This window comes from Dendrobates tinctorius, unplaced genomic scaffold, assembly GCF_039654945.1.
Source record: "Dendrobates tinctorius isolate UK_male_01 unplaced genomic scaffold, ASM3965494v1 ptg000019l, whole genome shotgun sequence".
Classification (NCBI taxonomy): Eukaryota; Metazoa; Chordata; class Amphibia; order Anura; family Dendrobatidae; genus Dendrobates; species Dendrobates tinctorius.
The window spans coordinates 25,729,458-25,751,480 of NW_027361687.1; the positions used below are offsets into that span (position 1 = coordinate 25,729,458).

At 45.8% G+C, this 22,023-nt stretch overlaps 1 protein-coding gene across 2 annotated transcripts; it reads right to left on the minus strand.

The window, feature by feature from the left end:
• Nucleotides 1-425: 425 nt before the first annotated feature.
• KNSTRN (kinetochore localized astrin (SPAG5) binding protein) lies at nucleotides 426-21,234 on the minus strand. 2 transcript variants are annotated; one of them, XM_073566723.1, is made up of 10 exons: nucleotides 21,102-21,234; nucleotides 20,858-20,959; nucleotides 20,670-20,755; nucleotides 17,524-17,653; nucleotides 16,750-16,794; nucleotides 16,380-16,479; nucleotides 7,735-7,849; nucleotides 5,141-5,202; nucleotides 1,384-1,458; nucleotides 426-879 (listed from the first exon to the last, which is right to left on the minus strand). In XM_073566723.1, the coding sequence occupies exons 3-10, from the start codon at nucleotides 20,719-20,721 to the stop codon at nucleotides 748-750; spliced, it is 711 nt and encodes a 236-aa protein (XP_073422824.1). In that variant the 5' UTR covers nucleotides 20,722-20,755; nucleotides 20,858-20,959; nucleotides 21,102-21,234; the 3' UTR covers nucleotides 426-747. The 2 variants fall into 2 exon arrangements, with proteins under 2 accessions (XP_073422824.1, XP_073422823.1); XM_073566722.1 differs by lacking the exon at nucleotides 21,102-21,234 and having other exon boundaries at nucleotides 20,858-21,065.
• Between the last annotated feature and the right edge of the window lie 789 nt (nucleotides 21,235-22,023).

Consider the following 22,023-nt stretch of genomic DNA (forward strand, 5'->3'; position numbering starts at 1 on the left):
CCATTTTCGTAATAATTCGATACATGCTTTGCACACTATGTGTGGTGCCCAAAACTTGTCTTGGTCCCCAAGCATAACCCCAAAATAGGCAAAATACACTTTTTTTACGAAGTCTGTTATGTTTCTTCTATGTTTTGGCAGTGTGTATTCACCACAAATGTAACAGAATGAGTCTGGATCGTTAAGACAACTTCTTCTTGATGAGTTCATGCTTTTCACTGGAAAACAGACAACAACATAAAGTTAGTGCAAAAATCAAGCTATGAACAAACTTTTAGAACACTAATTAACACAAAACTATATTGAGAACTGCTCAGTTCAAGTACTAATCCAAAGAAATTAATGAGATGATGCGTCGCATTTACCAACAAGTGCTATAAATAAGATACCAAAAATCTCAAAAACTTGAGCCAATCTGGCAAAACTGATGACATATTCAGAATCAGCACCCCAAAAATACCCTAAATTCGATGAAATATCTTTGGCACCAAAAATGCTGTTGACCAGTGTTATCAATGCAGGACTAGGTGTCTCGTGCCTGCAAGTCCAACTGCTCTGTGTGGCCCTGCCCCCACCACTCATTGTCAGCCGAGAAAACAGAGATAGTATCAAAACTGCAGCAAGCAGCCTAGTAAGTGACATCGCTGGAATCAGTGCCTCTGCCCCTACATTATGCTGCTCTCAGATTACATAGCAAAAACCTGCTGACATATTCCCATTATTATTTTCCTATATTTGGCTTATTCTTCACAAGGCCAGCAATTTCTCTGTGCGCTCCATGGACAATTGAAACCGTTCCAGATCGCTCTGAAAAGCTTCCTGCTCCTGGAGAAATAGATTCCGGCTATCCTCTGCCTCCTTCCACTTCGCCTTCACCGTCTGGAGGAAGAAAATATTTAATTGTTAGCTAATATACAATATCACATCATCATACACCAAGACACAAGACTTGTGACCTGTCTGGACAAAAGGCAGAATGAAAGGAGAAGGAAAGAAACAGGAGCAAGGGGTGCGAGAACGAGCCACGACCTTCAAGTCCAAGTCAAAGAGATTTTGTTTTTCTGCAGGTGCCCCGGGGATAAGGCGGTCAGAGCCTTTTATCATTGCCTGCCTTTTTTGCATTTTCTTTTCTCCTCATTTGAATTTATTTCAAACTCAGTTTTGTGTGTCTATCCCCCCTTATCAAGATGCCTGAGGTTTGGAGTTTCCAGATATTTTCAGCCAATGCAATCAATTGTGACTTTAAATGAAGAGCATTTTAGATTTTGTGCAAAATTTGTGTCATTTTTGAAGAATCTGGCACAAAAAAATAATAATGAATAAATGCAAATGATGACTCCAACCCTACATAGTATTTGGGTACTTACAACTAATAGTACATACCTGAACAAGTTCCTTTTGTTCTTTGGTTGCTAGAGTAAAAATCTTCAGTTCTGTTAACAGGTTCTCTGCCAAAGCCTAAATGATAAAAATCCTCATCATCCATCCTCATCCTCCTTTGTGCACCCACTGATAATTATAACAGATGCCACACAAAAAAAAAAATCCCCATCCTATCTGCAGGGTCTGTGGAGCAAGCTTAGAAAGCCAGTCTGCTCCATACTCTGCGGGTGACAGCTTTTCGAGTTAGGGTATGTTCACACTGCGTCTTTTTCCACCATTTGTTTTTTTCAGTGGGTCCATGCAAAAAAAGAGAATGGCCCTAATTAATGTGTATCATAGAATCGTAGAGTTGGAAGGGACCTCCTGGGCCATCTGGTCCAACCCCCTGCTCAAAGCAGGATTCGCTAAATCATCCCAGTCAGGTGTCTGTCCAGCCTCTGTTTGAAGACTTCCATTGAAGGAGAACTCACCACTTCTCATGGCAGCTTGTTCCACTCATTGATCACTCTGTCAAAAAGTTTTTTCTAATATCTAATCTGTGTCTCCTCCCATTCAGTTTCATCCCATTGCTTCTAGTCTTTCCTTTTGCAAATGAGAATAAAGTTGATCCTTCTACAATGTGACAGCCCTTTAATTTGTAGACAGCTATTAAGTCTCCTCTCAGTCTTCTCTTTTGCAAACTAAACATTCCCAAATCCTGCAACCTTTCCTCATAAGACAGGGTTTGCAGACCGGTCACCATTCTGGTCGCTCTTTTCTGAACTTGCTCCAGTTTGTTGATGTCTTTTAAAATGTGGTGCCCAAAACTGGACACAATATTCTAGATGAGGTCTGACCAAAGAGGAGTAGAGGGAAATAGTGACTTCACGTGATCTAGACTGTATGCTTCTGTTAATACATCCTAGAATTGCATTTGCCTTTTTTGCTGCTGCATCACACTGTTGACTCATATTCAGTCTGTGATCTATTAGTATACCCAAGTCTTTTTCACATGTGCTGTCACTTAGCCCTATTCCTCCCATTCTGTATATGCTTTTTTCATTTTTATTGCCCAGATGTAGTACTTTGCATTTCTCCCTGTTAAAAACCATTCTGTTAGTTACTGCCCACTTCTCCAGTTTACTTATATCTTTTTGAATCCTCTCTTCTCTAGTATTAGCTATCCCTTCTAGCTTTGTGTCATCAGCAAATTTAATCAGTTTACCCTCAATTCCTTCATCTAAATCGTTGATAAAGATGTTGAACAATACAGGGCCCAGGACAGAGCCCTGTGGTACCCCACTTGAGACATTCTTACAACTGGATGTGCAGCCATTTACGACCACTCTTTGGATCCAATCACTAAGCCAGTTTTGAATCCACCTAACAGTTGCCTTGTCCATTACATACTTAGTCATTTTTTCAATAAGGATTGTATGAGATACTTTGTCAAATGCTTTGCTGAAGTCAAGATATACTATATCTACAGCATTTCCTTGATCCACCCAATCAGTGATTCCGTCATAGAAGGAAATTAAGTTAGTCTGACATGACTTATTAGTTACAAACCCATGCTGACTTCACTTCATTCTTATCCAGGTACTGACATACATGTTGTTTAATAATTTGTTCAAAGATCTTTCCTGGTATAGAAGTCAGGCTCACCAGCCTATAGTTGCCTGGGTCCACCTTCTTCCCCTTTTTGAAGATAGGAACATTTGCTCTTCTCCAGTCTTCTGGCACTTCTCCTGTTCTCCAAGAATTTTCAAAGATTATGGAGAGGGGTTCAAAAATTTCTTCTGCTATCTCCTTCAGTACTCTGGGGTGTAATTCATCTGGACCTGGAGACTTGAATTCATTTAGGTTAGCTAAGTGTTCCCTCACTATCTTTCTGTTTATAGATATCCTGGATTCTTCTATTCCCTTAATAGGACAGTGAAGAACAGTTGATGTTACATTTCCTTTCTGAGAGAAAACAGATGCAAAATAGGAATTTAAAAGTTCAGCCTTCTCAACATCCTGTCTTGCCATTTCATCATTTTCATCCTGTAAAAATCCTATAGCACCTTTGACTTTTACTTTTGACATATCTTCAAAATCCTTTATTATTGCTTTTGACATCTCTTGCAAGCCTCAATTCATTTTCAGCTTTAGCTAATCTGATTTGTGCCCTGCAGGTAGCATTATATTCTTCTTTAGATATGCCTCCCTCTTTCCATTTTATAAACATTTTTTTCTTCCTTTTTAGCATGTGCTTAAGTTCTGTGTTCATCCATCCTGGTTTCCTTAAATGCTTCCTATTCTTCCCTCTTTTCGGAATTGTTAACAACTGTGCTTTGAGAATTTCATTTTTCAAGATTTCCCATCCTTCCTGGACATTTTTGTCTTTAAGGATAGCCAGCCATTGGATCCCTCCAATTCTCTTTCTGAATCCCTTAAAATCTGCCTTTCTGAAATCTAACCTTGACGTCTGAGTCTTCACAGGTCTTCCTCCTCTAGTTATCCAAAATTCTAAAATAGCATGGTCGCTACCTCCTAGGGTCCCAGCCACTTTTACCTCCTCAACCATTTCCTCCCTGTTTATAAGGATTAGATCCAAGGTAGCAGTTCCCCTTGTTTTCTCCCCTACCTTTTGGAAGATAAAATTGTCAGCAAGAGAGGATAAGAATTTCCTTGACCTGTTAGTTTTGCCTGAGAGAGATTCCCAACAAATTTCTGGATAGTTGAAATCTCCCATGACAACCATGTCATATTTTTTGGAGAACTTGGCCATTTGATGCATAAAGAGTTCATCCATATGTATGGGAAAACAACTCGCTGTTCATGTGTTCAGGCTTTTAAGCATCCTTTTATCGTGTCCATTCGTCTGGTATTTTTTTTTGCTGTGAAGAAACTCAATATTTGACAAAGTAATATGAGCGTTTTATTCCTTGTTTCATGGAGAGTAATTAAATATGTAATGAAAATACTAGAAAAAGCAAAAAAATGTTCTAGAAAAAAAAAAAAGAAAAGATTCTTCAGGATTACAAACATTTTCTGCTTATGAGAAAAAACAAAAAACAAAACTGACCACTGGAAAAAGTTGCAGTGTGAACGCCTTGAAATCCATATGTAGCTGCTGAGAACAGAGCACGCTCAAATTGAGGATGTTTAACCCCTGAAATGCCTCAACTAATATCAACTGCATCATTTAAATCGGAGAAAAGGGGAGGGTTAGCAATTTTGTAGTCACCAGAAAGACCCCAAAAACCTCAAGGTTAAGTTCACACAAGGGGGTTTTTGCAGCATTTTTTAAGCAAACTTTCAGCTGCGTTTTACAGTACCTGCAAAGTCTATGATATTTCAGAAATCTCATGCACACACATTGTTTTTTTTGCCATCAGGATTTTGCGCTTTGAATTTTTTTTTCTTTGCACAATGGAGCAGGTCACTTCTTTCAGTATTTTTCACCCACTGAAATGAATGGGTGGTGAAAAAAAATGCTGAAAAACGTTCTATAGAATCAGGTTTGGGCACAAAACAAGCAGCAAAACCTGATACCTGGGTTTTTTGTGCCAAACCAGATTCTATAGATAAGGACTTTTTTTCCCCCAACACTAAGCTTTGTCAGCATGCACAAGAGACAAATCTAGCATGACAAAAATGCAGCAAAAAATGCTAGTAAAACACACTTTTTCTGCAGCTTCTTTCCTGCAAAGGGATCAGGTTGCAGAAAAAAAAAAAAAAAAAACACGCTGAAAAAAAATGTTAATGTGAACTTAGCCTAATTCTTACTCACCTTCGTCTCTTTTTTTACTTGGCTGGTCTTCTCAGCAGCAGCAATTATGCGCTCTCCTGAAACTAATAGAGACAGCACGTTATCCTAGAAGATTAAAGCCAGGATCACACGAGCGAAATTCTACAATCTATTGACAGGCCGCAATGTTCCCTATGTGAATTATAAGCGCTTTCTCCATCTTCAAAGATGCTACAATCACTGTTGATGTGTCTATGCGGTAGACCTGTACAGGTGACTGCACGGCCGAGCCGCACGCCAGAGAGTGCGCGGCCGAGCCGCACGGCAGAGAGTGGGGACTAACCCACAATCCAGCCAGACAGCTACCTCCTTATTGTCAGATGAACCCAATATCCGCAAGACTTACCAACCGCAGATGTCAAGGAAGAGGAATTGGAGGTTTGATTTCAACATGGCCAACCCTTTAGTTCTTGGAAAGGCAATCCACTGCTAACTGTAAGGAGTAACATACTTCTGTCCACCACATAAAGTGCACATGCATCAGGAAAGGGAGAAGTTTGGAGGAACAACCATTTAAAGAGGTTGTCCTGTGAAACAAATCTACGTGATAACGTACTGATAAGTGAGGTTCTGGCCGCTGGGACCTACAAAGATCAGCAGTGCGGAAATTCTTATCCCCAATTACAAAATGGAATGGCAGGACAGACGCAAGAGTGCTGCTCCATTCACCCTCTATGGGGCTGTCAGAAAAAGCCGAGCATTGCACTCAGTAGCCTCATTGGGAATAAATGGAGAGATGGTCGGGGGATGCGCACTGCTGCTCCATACTAACGGAGATAAAAGTGCCCTGTTCTGTGAGGATCATTAAGACAAGTGCAATTTAAGTATTTTACTACAGATGAGTGGATTAATTTGCAAAATTTGGGTCCATTGTCCAGGTCAGTAGTACTTGGCAACTAGATGGGAGGCCTGTGGATTGCGTAACTTCTGGCGTGACATTTGATTAGTCAGGGCTTGTACAATGTCATTGGTGCGTCATGCGGCGCCAGTCCTGACAAATCAAATACTGCAGCGGGGACTCTGACAGGTAAGAAATTTGCAGGCCTCCCGTCTAGCTGCCAAGTACAACTGACCTATAAGGAGTCCCACAAATCGATCAGCTCAAATCTATATTTTACAAAAGTCTGCAAGATTTTTTTTTTGTTAAAGGGAATCTGTCACCTATTTTTTGTAACATGAAAGATAAGAAAAACCCTGGGAAAGATCAGAGAGGTCCGGCGCCTGCGCACTGCAGTACACTGCTCTGCCATCAACAGGGCAGATAAAGTACGCCTGCACCACAGCAGAAGTAAGAAGGAGGATGTCATCGCTAGAAGATGGGAGGTGCCGGACCGGACCGCGACACCCATCGGACCCGGACTTGACCCCCGGGTGAGTATAATATAACTCTTTTTACTTATCTTTCAGGTTACATCGGGGGCTTATCTACAGCATTACAGAATGCTGTAGATAAGCTCCTGATGGCGGTGGCCACATCTTAAGGCCCCGTTACATTTAGCGATGCACCAGCGATCCCGACCACGATATGACCGGGTCAGGATCGCTAAATGGTCGCTAGTGAGCTGTCAAACAGGCAGATCTCACTAGCGATGCAGCAGCGGTCGATACTCACCTTTCTGACGCAGCGATGATGACAGTCTTCCGTCCGCGTCCATGGAGTCGCTCGTCGGCGCCAGCAGGAAGCCGACGAGAAATGGACCAGGCCGATCTTGCGCGATCAGCAATATCCAGCGGGGAGCTGGGTCGGAGGTAAGTGTCACATGTAGCGAGATCACTACCGATATCGCTGTTGCGTCACAAAAATTGGTGACGCTTTAGCTATATTGCTAGCGATATCGCTATGTGTAACCGGCCCTTTATAGTCGAAAAAATACTCAATAAATGAGAGATATTTGCTTATTCAACTACTTATAAATTTTTTATCTTACGGCTATTGTTTATTTATATCTCCATACTTGCTGTTCTCTTATGGCCAATTGTATATTTTTTGGGTATATGTTGTATCCATGGATTTTACCAACTAACTTGCCTTTCATATACACATACCAAACCTAGTCTGAATGTGGAATCTAGGTTTTGCCGATTCCCTTTTTCATATATTACTTATTCTATTCAATTTTTGTAAACAATAAAATTTACGTATATTATTTATTCCTCTTCGGTCCTATTTTTTCTTCTTGGATTTTTATATGCGAAAATATAGGTGACAGATTTCCTTTAAAGAGGTTGTGTCCTTTCAAAAAAAATCCAGATCTCCAGGCTGCGGTGGGATCTGAGTGCAGTGTGTAAAGCAGGTTTTTTATCTTTTTATTTTTTTTCCCCCCCCAACAGGGGACAAGGATTTTCTGGATTCTTAGTTCACAGGTTAATCATTTCATTGTGTATACATCCAGCTTGACAAACAAAATATCTGAAATCCCCTTAAGCTGTAAACTAGTCGCTGATTATAAACCAACATCTTGTGACTGGAGAGAGGAAAGATCCATCGCATTTGTGCCTTGAATGTCTTTAACCCTTGATCCCTCTTATGTGCTATGTACCCGGCCTGCTGCTGTACAGTCACAACTTTGGATTACCTGGGTCAATGTTTCGGCTCTCTAGAATAATCAGATTTTTATCCAGACGCCTCTGTAGTTCTTTCAGCTCTTCCTTCAATGTCTCTTGCTGCCCAGACATCTCTTGAATCGTGTTCTGCATGATAAAAGAGTCAGAGAGAAGTTAGAATGGAAAATAGTCTGTATGAATGAATGGAGCATTTCTGGGTATGTTATTATGCAACTTTACTAGACCGAGGTGCTGCTAGTGGAATCGGATGCCAGCAAACCAACAATCCGCTTTACTCAGGCAGGAGGTGATGCTCCATGATGGTGAGCAGTGACATGGTGGATTATTGCCATTGCTGACGTCCTACTATTTGAGGGAAGAGAGGAGGATAGACTTAATTCTGAGAAATGGAGAAAACAAAAACTTTTTGTTTCCTTTCAAAATTGTCCAGCACTTTATCTTTGCATCTCGGGTGAACTCGTTTCCCTAGAGACCCGTCTGTAGAACTAACATTACTAGGTGCTCAAGTATAGTAGCACATTTTATGGTAAGATTTAATTAGAGTCCTTCCCATCCTATATTCATGAAGGGAGACATGATTTCTTATCCTTAGGATAGGTCTTCAATACCAGATTGCTAGGGGTGCGAAACCTTATACCCCACCAATCAGCTATTCCTTGTTCTTAGTTGCGTAGTGGCAGCAGCGGGACACTGCACATCACTCACATTCATGTAGGGTGGATGTGCAATACCTGTCGCGGCCACAATGCAGTTGACAGAGCTGTGCAACACCCCAACTAATCACCTCTCGCCTGGCGGCACAGGGAACAGCTGAACAGTGGAGGTGTTGGGTGTCACTCCTCCACAGATCTGGAATTTTTTGCCGTCAATATAAAAGTACCAGAAAAGACACCATTAAAGCGCACCAAGCATTTTATATAAATTGAGCTACTATGTGCATGCAAAGGAAAAATAAGACTATTTCTGGCCATTGTGTTACTTGTATTGTGCAAAAGTTCTCTCCTCTGCAGGCTCTAATTTTCGATTGTCGGTGAAACTAGCTGCTGTGATGTCTCCTATAAACAGCACATGAGAGATATGAGGGATTCCTGCTCTCCTGTCTCTATGTAGCACATGTTCAGAAGCAGCAGCATGGAGATTACACAGCAATACTCAGTGTAGCTGTGAATCCAGCCCTCTAGTGAAACATGGATTTTTGTGAGTACTCACAGTAAAATCCTTTTCTCCGAGACGCTCAGGTACTGTGGGTGTATGCTACCGCCATCTGCAGGCTGACACTAAGTAAACACCACAAGGTTAGCTCCTCCTCCTGCATACACCCTCGCCCCGATTACGGGAGGAAACCAGTTTAGTGCAAAAGCAGTCGGAGAATAACGAAAAAACAGCCTTAATGCAGATAATATGTCTGGAAAAGATCCACCCTAACATCAACAAAAAAATGCACATTAAATAAACCAGAGCCAACTTGGCTAACAGGGTGGGTGCTGTGTCCCCCAATGAGCGTCTCGGAGAAAAGGATTGTACGGTGAGTACTCACAAAAATCCATGTTTCTCCTTCGTCTCATTGGGGGACACAGGTACTGTGGGATGTCCTAAAACAGTCCCTGGGTGGGAAGTTGACTCACCAATCCAAGCTACATACACCTCCTGTCTAAAGGTGCGCCATCGCTGCTTGGAGAATCCTTCTACCTAGGCTTGCATCCGACGAAGCCTGAGTATGGACATTGTAATGTTTAGTAAATGTGTGCAGGCTGGACCAGGTCGCTGCCTTGCACACTTGCTCCGTCGAAGCCTGGTGCCGAAGTGCCCAAGAGGCGCCCACTGCCCGAGTAGAGTGTGCTCTGATCCCTGCTGGAACCGGCGCACCCCTGATGCGGTAGGCCTCCTGAATAGTTAGACAAATTTATCCGGCTATGGTCGATTTTGAGGCTGCGAGTCCCTTCCTGCGCCCTTCGGGGAGCATGAACAGCGTGTCCGTCTGACGAAAGGGTGCCGTCCGCGCCACGTACCTTCTGAGTGCTCTCACCAGGTCTAACGTGTGAAGAGCTTTTTCCACGCGATGTACTGGCGCTGGACTAAACGAGGGCAAGACAATATCCTCATTAACGTGGAATGAGGATACGACCTTCGGCAGAAAGGGGGGAGCTGGTCTGAGCACCACCTTATCCTTGTGGAAGGTGAGAAACGGTGCTCGGCAGGACAAGGCCGCCAACTCAGAGACTCGCCTAATGGAAGTTATGACTACCAAGAATACTACTTTCCGGGAAAGGTACGATAAAGGAACATCTTTAAGTGGTTCGAAAGGAGCTTCCTGCAGAACACTCAGAACCAGATTAAGGTCCCAGGTGTCCAGAGGCACCCTATAGGGCGGTACCAAGTGGGAGACTCCCTGGATGAAAGTCCTCACCTGCATATTGGTAGCGATTCTTTACTGGAACAGGATGGACAACGCCGATATCTGTCTCCTAAGGGAGCTCGGGGCCAAACCTGAGAGTCTAGGCCTGACTGGAGAAAGGCCAAGATGTTGGGAATCGAAAATATCAGGAGAAAAACCACGGTCTCGACACCAAGCGAAGAAGACTTTCCAAGTATGATGGTAAATTCTCGCCGAGGTAGCCTTCCGGGCGCTAATCATTGTAGCGACCACCTCGTGCCCAAACCCCGTCTGGGTCAGAATCCAAGATTCAACAGCCATGCTGTCCAACACACTGCCCTTGAGTTCGGGTGGAAGATCGGGCCCTGGGACAGTAGATCTGGGCGCTCTGGCAGTCGCCATGGGATGTCGGCGAGTAGCTGCACTAGATCTGCGTACCACGCTCGACGGGGCAAGCAGAATCGCTGGAACCCCTTCTGTTTTGATCTTCTTGATGACCCTCGGGAGTAATGGCAGCGGGGGAAACAAATATGGAAGGCGAAACTGGTTCCGTGGCAGAACCAACACATCCTTGGCGATCGCTCGCGGGTCCCGAGATCGGGCGATGGACACGGGCACCTTGGCGTTCACTCTGGAGGCCATCAGATCCACATCCGGTGTTCCTCACCGTTGGCAAATCTGCTGAAAGACCTCGGGGTGCAGAGACCATTCCCCCGATGTGACACCCTGTCGATTGAGGAAGTCTGCCGCCCAATTTTCCACGCCCGGGATATGGACTGCCAATATTACCGAATGGTTCCTCTCAGCCCAGTGAAGCACGTGTCCCACCTCGCACATGGTTGCTCTGCTGCGCGTGCCTCCTTGACGATTTACGTAAGCCACTGCCGTGACGTTGACCGATTTAATCCGGACGAGACGTCCAGCTAGATGGTGCTGAAAATGTTGCAGTGCCAGCCGGACCGTTCGTATTTCCAACAAGTTGATCGAGAGGCGTGCCTCCTGCGGGGACCATCGTCCCTGCGTGGTGTGGTGGCGAAAAACTGCTCCCCAGCCGAGGAGGCTGGCGTCGGTTGTGACCACTAGCCAGTGACCTGGGGGAAAGGGAGGATGTGCTGGTCCACCACTCCAGTGACTGTCTGACCTGCGAGGATAGCCGGCACTGATGATTGAGTGTGAATGGGTTCTTGTCCCAGGCTGACAAGAGGGAGTGCTGTAGGGGGCAAAGATGAAATTGGGCAAACGGAATCGCTTCTATTGCTGCCACCATCTTCCCTAGCACTCTCATCCCAAACCGAATGGTGTGCGGGACTGGCTGTAGAAGCTTCTGGACTCCTTGCCAGAGCGCTAGAGCTTTGTCCTGAGGGAGAATTACCAACCCTCAGGAGGTGTCGAAAATCATCCCTAAAAAAGAAATTCTCTGGGCTGGGACAAGGGATGATGATTTTTTCCTGTTGACCAACCACCCTAAGCGGGAGAGGGTATCCAGCGTGATGCTGACATTCTCCTCACATGCCCGAAACAAGGAGCCCTTCACCAAGAGGTCATCTAAGTATGGTAAGACAACTATGCCCCGAGAGTGTAAGATGGCCATCACGACTGCCATCACCTTTGTGAACACTCTGGGAGCGGTGGCTAGGCCGAAGGGCAGTGCTGCAAACTGGAAATGTCAGCCATTGATGACGAACCGCAGAAACTTTTGATGCGGAGGAAAAATTGGGATGTGCAGGTAGGCATCCTGGATGTCGATCGAGGCCAAGTATTCTCCTTGGCCCATGGCCGATATAACTGAATGGAGAGATTCCATTCGGAAATGTTTGATCCTGATGAACTTGTTCAGGAGCTTCAGGTCCAAAACCGGCCTGACTGTCCCATCCTTTTTGGGGACCGCGAACAGATTGGAATAAAAACCCTGCCCCTTCTCGTGCTCTGGTACGGGAACAATGACTCCGGAGTGAGTTGATGGCCCCTAGCAACGCCCTTGCCCAGGGCTCCACTTTGGGAAGTCGGGACAGAAAAAAAATCGTTTTGGGGGAAACTTGAAAAACTCTTGTATCCTGCGGACACCAGTTCCGCCACCCATGAGTCGCGTGCTATCGTGACCCAGACCTGGCAAAAGCAGAGCAGGCGGCCGCCTACTCTGCTGATGTCGCCTAAAAAGTGCTCCGAGTCATTTGGCTGAGGGTCTCTGGGCCCTGGCTCCCCTCCCTGGGCTGGCGAGCACACATTCTCCCCAATGGGTTGGTTCTATATGAGACCTGTCGCTCCCTATCCTGGTTGGAGTGACCTGGAGCGGCAGAGCTGACCGCTGCTGTCCACCCGGGGTTGCGAAAGGCCCGAAACCGTGCCTGAGCTTGGCGAAACAGCTGCTTGGCCCTTTGTTGCGGGAAGAAGCTGCTCTTTCCCCCCGTAGCATCGGAGATGAGCTGGTCTAATTTCTCCCCGAACAGGCGGCCACCCTGATAAGGCAGGGAAGTTAACGACTTCTTGGAAATAGAATCAGCCCGCCATGTCCTTAACCATAGGGCCCTCCTAATGGCTGCCGCATTTGCGGCCGTGAGCGCCGCACAATTGGCCGCATCCAAGGAAGTCACCAGCCATAGCGATTTGACTCGCGATCTCTGATATTTCTGTAGGCAGGTCTCTATCCTGCAAGACTTTGTTCAATGACTGACCATGACATCATGGCCTTGGCCACCCACGTTGCCGCGAACAAGGGAGAGCGTGCTGATCCTGATGCTTCAAAGACTGAGCGAGCCAAACTTTCTATGAGCCGATCAGTGGGGTCCTTGATAGAAGAACCACTAGGTACAGATAACACGGATGTCGAGGACAAGCGTGACACTGGTGGATCTATTCCGCCCATTTTTTTTTTTTTATTTTTTTTTACAGAGCTCCGGGGCAAACGGATATCTTGACTATCGTCTTCTGGCCCGAGAAACGCCTATCCGGCCGTTCCCTGTGACGCTACACTATGTCCTTAAATTCTGGGTGACATCCAAACACTATGCGGTTGCTTAGTCCGCTTGAAGGATACCTTATGGCTTGACGCCAAGGTGACGTCAGCCTTAATCTCCAGAGTCTGATTAACAGCATCGATGAGGCTGTCAATTGTTTCCCGACACCCCGGGGTATCTAGGTCCAGCAGCTCGTCTGAGTCATAATCTGAACTCTGCCTGCTCCCGACAATTGGTGAAGGCGAGCGTGATGCCGAACTCACGGATGCCGAGGCATCGGATAGGCTGAGAGACGCCCTGTGGGTTAGTTTCCTTTGCGCCTGCCTGGAATGAGAGCGACCCCTGCAGGCCGGAGGCTCTTGTGAGGTGGAGGACCCCTCCCAGATCAGCGAGGCACTATCCTTGCCCCTATCTGGGGCGTGAAGACTCGATCGCCTTTGTAAGCGATGCCATAGACTGCAATTGCGATAAGGCCCATTCCGGAGGATTTAAATCCCTGGGCTCGGTCGCAGGCCTCACATAGTTTTTTGCTCTGCGCCCGCGGAAATGAGGCCCTACAGGCGATGCATGCAGCGTATAGGAATGTGGGCGTCTTCCCTTTCCCAGCCACATTGAATCCGCCCGGTCTCAATGCTGCCCTGCTAGGGGTTGGGGGGGGGGAGGAGGGAGCACCTTTGCTGCGTGGCCTCACACAGTCGGGACGCACTTACCTGGTCCTGTGTCCCCCACACGTCCTCTCCTGCTGCACAGTCCTGCTGAGGGCAGGCCGACTGTTATTTCCTGGTCGCGGCCTACCCCGAAGGGAAGCCGGGGCCTCAATTTATCCAGCGTCCGCCCTGGCTCCGGAGAGCGGGCTGCCTAAAGTGACGTCGCTCCGGGAGGGCGGGACTTCCGGCCGCAGCCGCCGGCTGGATTTCTGATGTCCGCCCGCGACGGGGATGGCGGCGGGCAGGCCGGGCGCTGCATTAGTAAGGCCGGGACCTGCGTCTGCCGGCACCAGGCACGGCGTCCGCCGCCACCGCTACTGTGAGGACTGCTGTGGGGGGGCCGGGAAAGGGAAGGGACCTATGCCGGGACTTCTGTCAGCCTCTGCTTAACGCCTGAAGATAAGGGCTCCGGCCCTCTGGACGCCGCAGGACTTCTCCGATCAGGTACAGGGGGAAAGGGGGGGGTAAATCCAGGATGGTGCAGGCACCCTAGCTCCGTCCTCCTTCCAGGGCTGAGGAGAGGGACCGTCCGCCGCCTTGCAGCACCACCGTCTAGCGTTGGTGGAGCAGTGGGGTCCACACGGACTAGTCTTGTGCCTCTGTACAAGCCCATGGTTTCCATACCTAGGGGTGGACAGGGCCAAGTCCGGCATCATGTCCCACGTCGCGGGAGAGAATACGTGGAGGGACACTCATACGTGCGCGCCCGTTGATGGTTTGGGAAAATCGGACCCGTTCAATAGGATCCGTTGCCCCTGTCTTATCTTCATAGCAAAAAAAAAAAAAAAAAAAAAAAAAGTCAGAAGCAACCCAGACATGTGTGCCTCCAAAGACACCAAGCATAAAACTGGTTTCCGCCCGTAATCGAGGCGAGGGTGTATGCGGCGGAGGAAGAGCTAACCTTGTGTTGTTTACGTAGTGTCAGCCTCCAGATGGCGGTAGCATACACCCACAGTACCTGTGTCCCCCAAAGAGACGAAGGAGAAAAAACACCTTCTCACTCTTCCTCTCCATAGAGTTTATTAGTAATTGTAACTTGATATTTCAGTAGGTTATCAATACAATCTTATTTTTGACCAATATATATTTTAACTATCTTTTCCCCAAAGTGAACAATGAAGTGGTGGTTGATAAGTGAAAACATTTCTTTGCTGAGATCTATTACCAAGTTTCCACTGAAACATGAGCAAAAGCTCTGTCGTCTGATAGTAACATATTCCGGTCGATTTTGGGTGAAAACAAGCAATGTATAGCAGCAGTTTCTTTTTTTTTTTTTAGAATCCCACTGTAGGAATTATGTAATATATCTTATTAGAGAAAAATGGATCTTTCTCCCCCAAAATCAGTCACTTCAAACACTGATCAAATCTGTCTACAAATCTATCAGTAGTGTGAAATCAAATGGACACAGAAAAGTAGAAAAAGCAACGGGCTAGACAAAAATAAAATTATACAATCATGGCCGAAAGTTGTGTGGATGTGTAAGTGCAATACTTTTCTAGGATAAATACTTCATTTTCTGGAACAAATTCAAGGGTGCCAATAGTTTTGGCCATGACTGTATATATTGCTGAAACTTAAAGGAGATGGAAAAAACTAATAATGAAATTTCAGGATACAGGTCATATTATGGCAGAAATAAGTGGGTTTTTTTTTTTTTTTTTTAAAGTGCAAGTTGTATTCTGATTATTTAAAAATAAATGCTGACACGTTGCAGCCATCATTATGGTCCACTAGAGGTCAGTACAATAATACACTTTATATATGGCTAATTGGGAAAATGGATACACAGGGTTCACAAATGTTTTATCGGCACAACTAAATTTGGTGCTAATTGATTAATCGTCCACATCAATAATTTGTGGCTGCTGAATAAACCACCTTTTCAATGAGGCAGCATCCATGGCTCTTCTGTTGGTTAGCCGGCCTTGCGTAATGATGCATGTAGTCATATCATGCCGGCCAATAAAAAATAAGAGCCACAAATCCTGGGAATTAACAGGTCGGTTTATCAATGGCCATAGATCACTGGCGGGCCAGGTCGTGTGAATAGTTTGACAACTCTGGTTATGACATTTATCATATTTAAATTTCTGCACCTCGAAGAAAAAAAAAATGAATTAGAAAGGGAAGGAATGATGTCCTTTGGGGAGAAGCAGTGGTATGGCTGACACGTTGGGAGGAGTGGTGGTGATGCGGAGGGATACAGGTACTAACAGCAATCGAGCAGGTTCGCTGTAATAGGTCACGCATTTGTCATGAGAACGGTTGTGGTTGTACAGTGGTGATGGGAAGATTGCAGAATGAAGGGAACAATGATGTAATACAGACAGACTGATGGTAGAGGATGGAGGTTATAGTGACATGTAGATATTGACCATTTTCCTTTGCAGTGGGAGGATACAACCAGAAAAGACACATCACAGCTGGATGATGGGGGTATTAGTGACATGAATCTTGGTTACAGAATAATGCGATGGATAGTGTAGTAAGACCACAGATGAGAATAGCCACAGAAAAGTCTGTAGGATAATGGGAGTCTATAAGGGGCTAGTTACAATCCAGGGTCAGCAGAGATCATGCACGTTCAAGCCAAAGCAGAAAACTGCAGCCAGTCTCACCTCTGCAGCCATCAGCCTGTTATGTAACGTGGTGTTCGCTGCCTCCAATAACTGATTCTTGTCCCTCAGCTCAGATTCCATCCTGTACCGATTAATGGGGCTACAAAAAAAAAAAAAAAAAAAAAAAAAAAAAAAAAAAGCTCAACACAAGTGGAGTGCTGATCCATTACACTAGTACATGACCTGATAAATAACATGGTAACATGGTGTACAACGCCAGTTCTGCAGGAGGAGCCCCACACTTACCAACACAGGGCTACATAAATATCGTAAACAGCCTGAAGGCCAAACTGCCAGAAAACGGGTGAAAATACATGGGTCTCCTTTATTGTAGCATTTGACCAATACATTAGCGAGGCCAGCGACTCACCCTCGTCCCGGAGGCACCATTTTCTTCGATAGGACAGGCTTCTTTCTGTTATAAAATGAGAGAAGTGAATGCCTGCCTCCCAGCCCTACAGGTAAGAGGTTCTCAATCTTAGACATGTCTAGCGTATCCACGGGTCCTTCCACCCATCCCAGAGCCGCACTGCAGACTCACCAGTACACAACTCCAAAAGCAATGCATTCACAGAAACCACAACTTGTATATGCCATAAATGTCTATAGGATAACTATTAAAATGGTGTGTCACCAGGATGATGGTACAAAAAAAGTAACTCTGGGATACCTCACTTACTGGGCAACTTGCTGTAGTTTTGATAAGTCACTGTGTTATCTGCTGCATCTCTTCTAGTCCTCTCAATGATGAGTTCCTGCTATGTAGTCCTCGTTGTTCACGAGCTCTGTCTATCTTTGCACCAAACACTGAATCATTGAATGACATGGTGCACAATGTAGGCAGAAAGCGGTCAATCAATTGAGGAGGCGAATTTGGACAGAGCTCATCAGTGAGAGGACTAGCAGAGCTGCAGCAGATAAAACTGATTTTATCAAATATATAGCAAAAAAAAAAAAAAAACAACAACTAGTAAAACGACTTGCAGCAAATGCACAAGGAAAGTAGAGTAAGGAAAGACTGCCATTCAGGTCATGCAGAAAGAAAGACACTAAGGGGCTGCAGACCAAGGTATAGGCTCATTCATCATCAGCCCGACCTGCTGACAGGTAGCAGGGATTCATGGGCTAGATATGAAGTACTTACCCATTACCTCCAGCCTTAAACACAACAGGATTTGGAGCAGCGGAAAAGGAGACAATGTTGGGGTCCTTAATACACAGCGGAACTATGGGGTTCAGAGGACATGGCTTCTTGGCACTGGGTAAAGTTAAGTCTAGAGAAAAAGACAGAAGGAATAGCATTTATCCATACATCATGTAGCAAGGTCACAGGAGTAGATACCGTACCAGGTAGAGACAGACATATCATCTGAATGCAAATCACCCTACAGAATACAGGCTGTAACTCTAGATAGGCAAGTATTGCAATATATATTTATTATTATTACACACAAATATATTGTGTGGGTGACAGCTGCAAAGAATATATCTAGGGCATATATACGGTAATATATATTTATATACTTGTACATACTGTATGCCCTAGATATATTATTTGCAGCTGTTACACACAATACACATGTATAGCTCAGCAACACAATGCCATGCATACATACATCTCCTTCAAATCAGTCTGTGATCATAGATAGGGACTCTGGGGAAGTAGAGATGGACATAGGGTAGCACTGAAGGATTGTCTGCAAAATAGTAGCAGTGAAGCTAGCAATCCCAAGCGCAGCACTTACAACGTGAATATATACGAGCCTGTAAGCTCAGGGGGCTGGTCTCCAAGGCCACAAGTTGAACATATACGAGCCTGTAAGCCCAGGGGGCTGGTCTCCAAGGCCACAAGCTGAATATGCATGAGCCTGTAAGCCCAGGGGGCTGGTCTCCAAGGCCACAAGCTGAATATGCATGAGCCTGTAAGCCCAGGGGGCTGGTCTCCAAGGCCACAAGCTGAATATGCATGAGCCTGTAAGCCCAGGGGGCTGGTCTCCAAGGCCACAAGCTGAATATGCATGAGCCTGTAAGCCCAGGGGGCTGGTCTCCAAGGCCACAAGCTGAATATGCATGAGCCTGTAAGCCCAGGGGGCTGGTCTCCAAGGCCACAAGCTGAATATGCATGAGCCTGTAAGCCCAGGGGGCTGGTCTCCAAGGCCACAAGCTGAATATGCATGAGCCTGTAAGCCCAGGGGGCTGGTCTCCAAGGCCACAAGCTGAATATGCATGAGCCTGTAAGCCCAGGGGGCTGGTCTCCAAGGCCACAAGCTGAATATGCATGAGCCTGTAAGCCCAGGGGGCTGGTCTCCAAGGCCACAAGCTGAATATGCATGAGCCTGTAAGCCCAGGGGGCTGGTCTCCAAGGCCACAAGCTGAATATGCATGAGCCTGTAAGCCCAGGGGGCTGGTCTCCAAGGCCACAAGCTGAATATGCATGAGCCTGTAAGCCCAGGGGGCTGGTCTCCAAGGCCACAAGCTGAATATGCACGAGCCTGTAAGCCCAGGGGGCTGGTCTCCAAGGCCACAAGCTGAATATGCACGAGCCTGTAAGCCCAGGGGCCTGGTCTCCAAGGCCACAAGCTGAATACAACAACAAACAGAGGAATGGATGATGCTGAAGTTGGTTTCTTATTCGGTAATCTTTTCTTTTCGGTTTTTATAGGTTTAACAAAAAGCATCACAATAATAACATACAATACAGCGAGATGCCCTGATGTGAATACACTTAAAGGGGATCTGTCACCCCATTTTAGCCCTATCAGCTGCGGCCACCGCCATCAGGAGCTTATCTACAGCATTCTGTAATGCTGTAGATAAGCCCCCGATGTAACCTGAAAGAGAAGAAAAAAAGTTATATTATACTCAGAGGGCGGGGTCGGGTGCAGTGGGTGTAGTCGTCCGGTGCCTCCCATCTTCATACGATGATGTCCTCCTTGCTTCTCCCTCGGCTCCTTGCGAAGATGTACTTTATCTGCCCTGTTGAGGGCAGAGCAGAGTACTGCAGTGTGCAGGCACCGGACCTCTGACCTTTCCCGGTGCCTCAACAGGGCAGATTAAGGCTATGTGCAAACGTACTTTTGAGAGCTGCGGATTTGTCCCCGCATGATTTGTAAAAAACTGCAGGTAAATCCGCAGGTCAAAAGTCCTGCGGTTTCACACCTCATAATGGAGAAGGTGTGAAACCGCAGAGGAATTCCGCACAAAGAATTGACACGCTGCGGATTGTAACCCGCGGAAAAATCCTCAGCATGTGCACAGCGTTTTTGGATTCACCATTGAAAACAATGGTACTGTACAACGCAGCGTTTCTGCTGCGGATCCGCAGCGTGTGCACATACCCTAAGTACACGTGCGCAGGAGCAGAGGGAGAAGCAAGGAGGACATCATCGTATGAAGATGGGAGGCGCCGGACCGGATGACTACACCCACCGCACCCGACTTCCGTTGAGTATAATCTAACTGTTTTTGTTATCTTTCAGGTTACATCGGGGGCTTAACTACAGCATTACAGAATGCATTACAGAATGCTGTAGATAAGCCCCTGATGGCGGTGGCCGCAGCTTATAGGGCTAAAATGGGGCGACAGATTCCCTTTAAAAGCAGCTACAAAAATGAACATCAAAGTGGGCACCGAAGGGCGTTAATGAAAGGGTTAAATGACTCTGGGCCACTGATATTACACAGCAGACATATAGAACAGGGAGCCCAACATCAAACCCAGGTCTCTCCATCCTGGCCCAAATGGGATCTGGGCATCAGAATTGGCAGTGAAGTGGGCAGACAGCCAATTTTTACAGATTTGAATAAATAACTTTTTAAGGGGTTAAATGACTTTGGGCCACTGATTCCACACCAGGAATGGACCAGGCTGGAGAGACCTGGGTTTCATGTTGGGCTCCCTGTTCTATATGTCTGCTGTGTGATATTAGCGGCTCAGTCACTTAACCCTTTCATTAACACCCTTCGGTGTCCACTCTAATGCCCCCTTGTGTGCCAGTTTTATAATTTTTGTAGCTGTTATTGTGTATCCACATCAGGGCGCCTCACTGCATTGTGTGTTATTATTGTAATGCTTGTTTTATGTTGTTAAACCTATAACAAGAAAAAAAATGACGTATAAGAAACGAACTTCAGCCTCGTGAGGAATGGGGGGGTGTAATAAGCAGTAAATGACTAAACTGTTCCTAATTACCAGCAGGCGCCCACATGTCCCAGCCCTGAGGATGGGAGCAGCGCTATATCAGGGCTAGTGACCGCAGACGGGCCCTTCTACTGATGGGGAGCACTCACCTGCAATGCTGGAGGTGTGGGCGCGGAGCAAGGGCAGCTTCGACTTCTCCATTGTCCTAGTAATGGTCAGGAATCCTCAGCTGCACCTGCCAACACACATGACAGGAGTCAGCCGCCTGCTGTAGCACTACAACTCCCAGCATACCTTACTCGGCGCTGAGTCTGCGGTAACAAGCAGTCATACTCACAGCGGGTCGCTCACTCTCTCCAATGTTTTTTGTTTTTTTTTTCCCCGGGTGCAGTTTTTCAAAATTTTGTGACGTCACTTCCGAACATGCGCAGAGACAGACCTGTGTGAGACGCAAGGTGGAACGCAAATATGCATGAAGAGGCAGAGCTCTCCCGGAAAGCGCCCTCTATAGGCAGCACGTGTGTATGAACACAGTGGAGCAGGGCTTTTACATATAATGCGTAGAAACAAATAACCTTCACCTGTGGCCCCTCCAGCACAGCTGCAGATTTGGGAGAATTTTTTCCTACTTTTCTCTATAGTAGCAAGAGAGTCCTCATAGGTTTCAGCCTAGTGCTGTGCTTTTAATTAAAGGGGTTGTCCCCTGAACCATACCTCGTTGATCAGTGGCGGTCCAATCGCTGGGACCTGCACTTTAACCCCTTCATGACCCAGCCTATTTTAACCTTAATGACCAGGCCATTTTTTGCAATTCTGACCAGTGTCCCTTTATGAGGTAATAAATCAGGAACGTTTCAACGTATCCTAGCGATTCTGAGACTGTTTTTTCATGACATATTGGGCTTCATGATAGTGGTGAATTTAGGTCGATAATTTTTGCGTTTATTTGTGAAAAAATCTGAAATTAGGTAAAAATTTAGAAAATTTCGCAATTTTCACATTTTGAATTTTTATTCTGTTAAACCAGAGAGTTATGTGACACAAAATAGTTAATAAATAACATTTCCCACATGTCTACTTTACATCAGCACAATTTTGGAAACAAAATATTTTTTTTGTTAGGAAGTTATAAGGGTTAAAAGTTGACCAGCGATTTCTCATATTTACAAAACCATTTTTTTTTAGGGTCCACCTCACATTAGAAGTCACTGAGGGGGTCTATATGGCAGAAAATACCCAAAAGTGACACCATTCTAAAAACTGCACCCCTCATGCTACTCTAAACTACATTCAAGAAGGTTATTAACCCTTCAGGTGCTTCACAGGAACTAAAGCAACGTGGAGGGAAAAAATGGACATTTTAATTTTTACAACAAAAATTTTCTTTTAGCATCAATTTTTCATTTTCACATGGGTAAAAGGATAAAATGGATCCTAAAATTTGCTGGGCAATCTCTCCTGAGTATACCGATACCTCATATGTGGTTATAAACCACTGTTTGG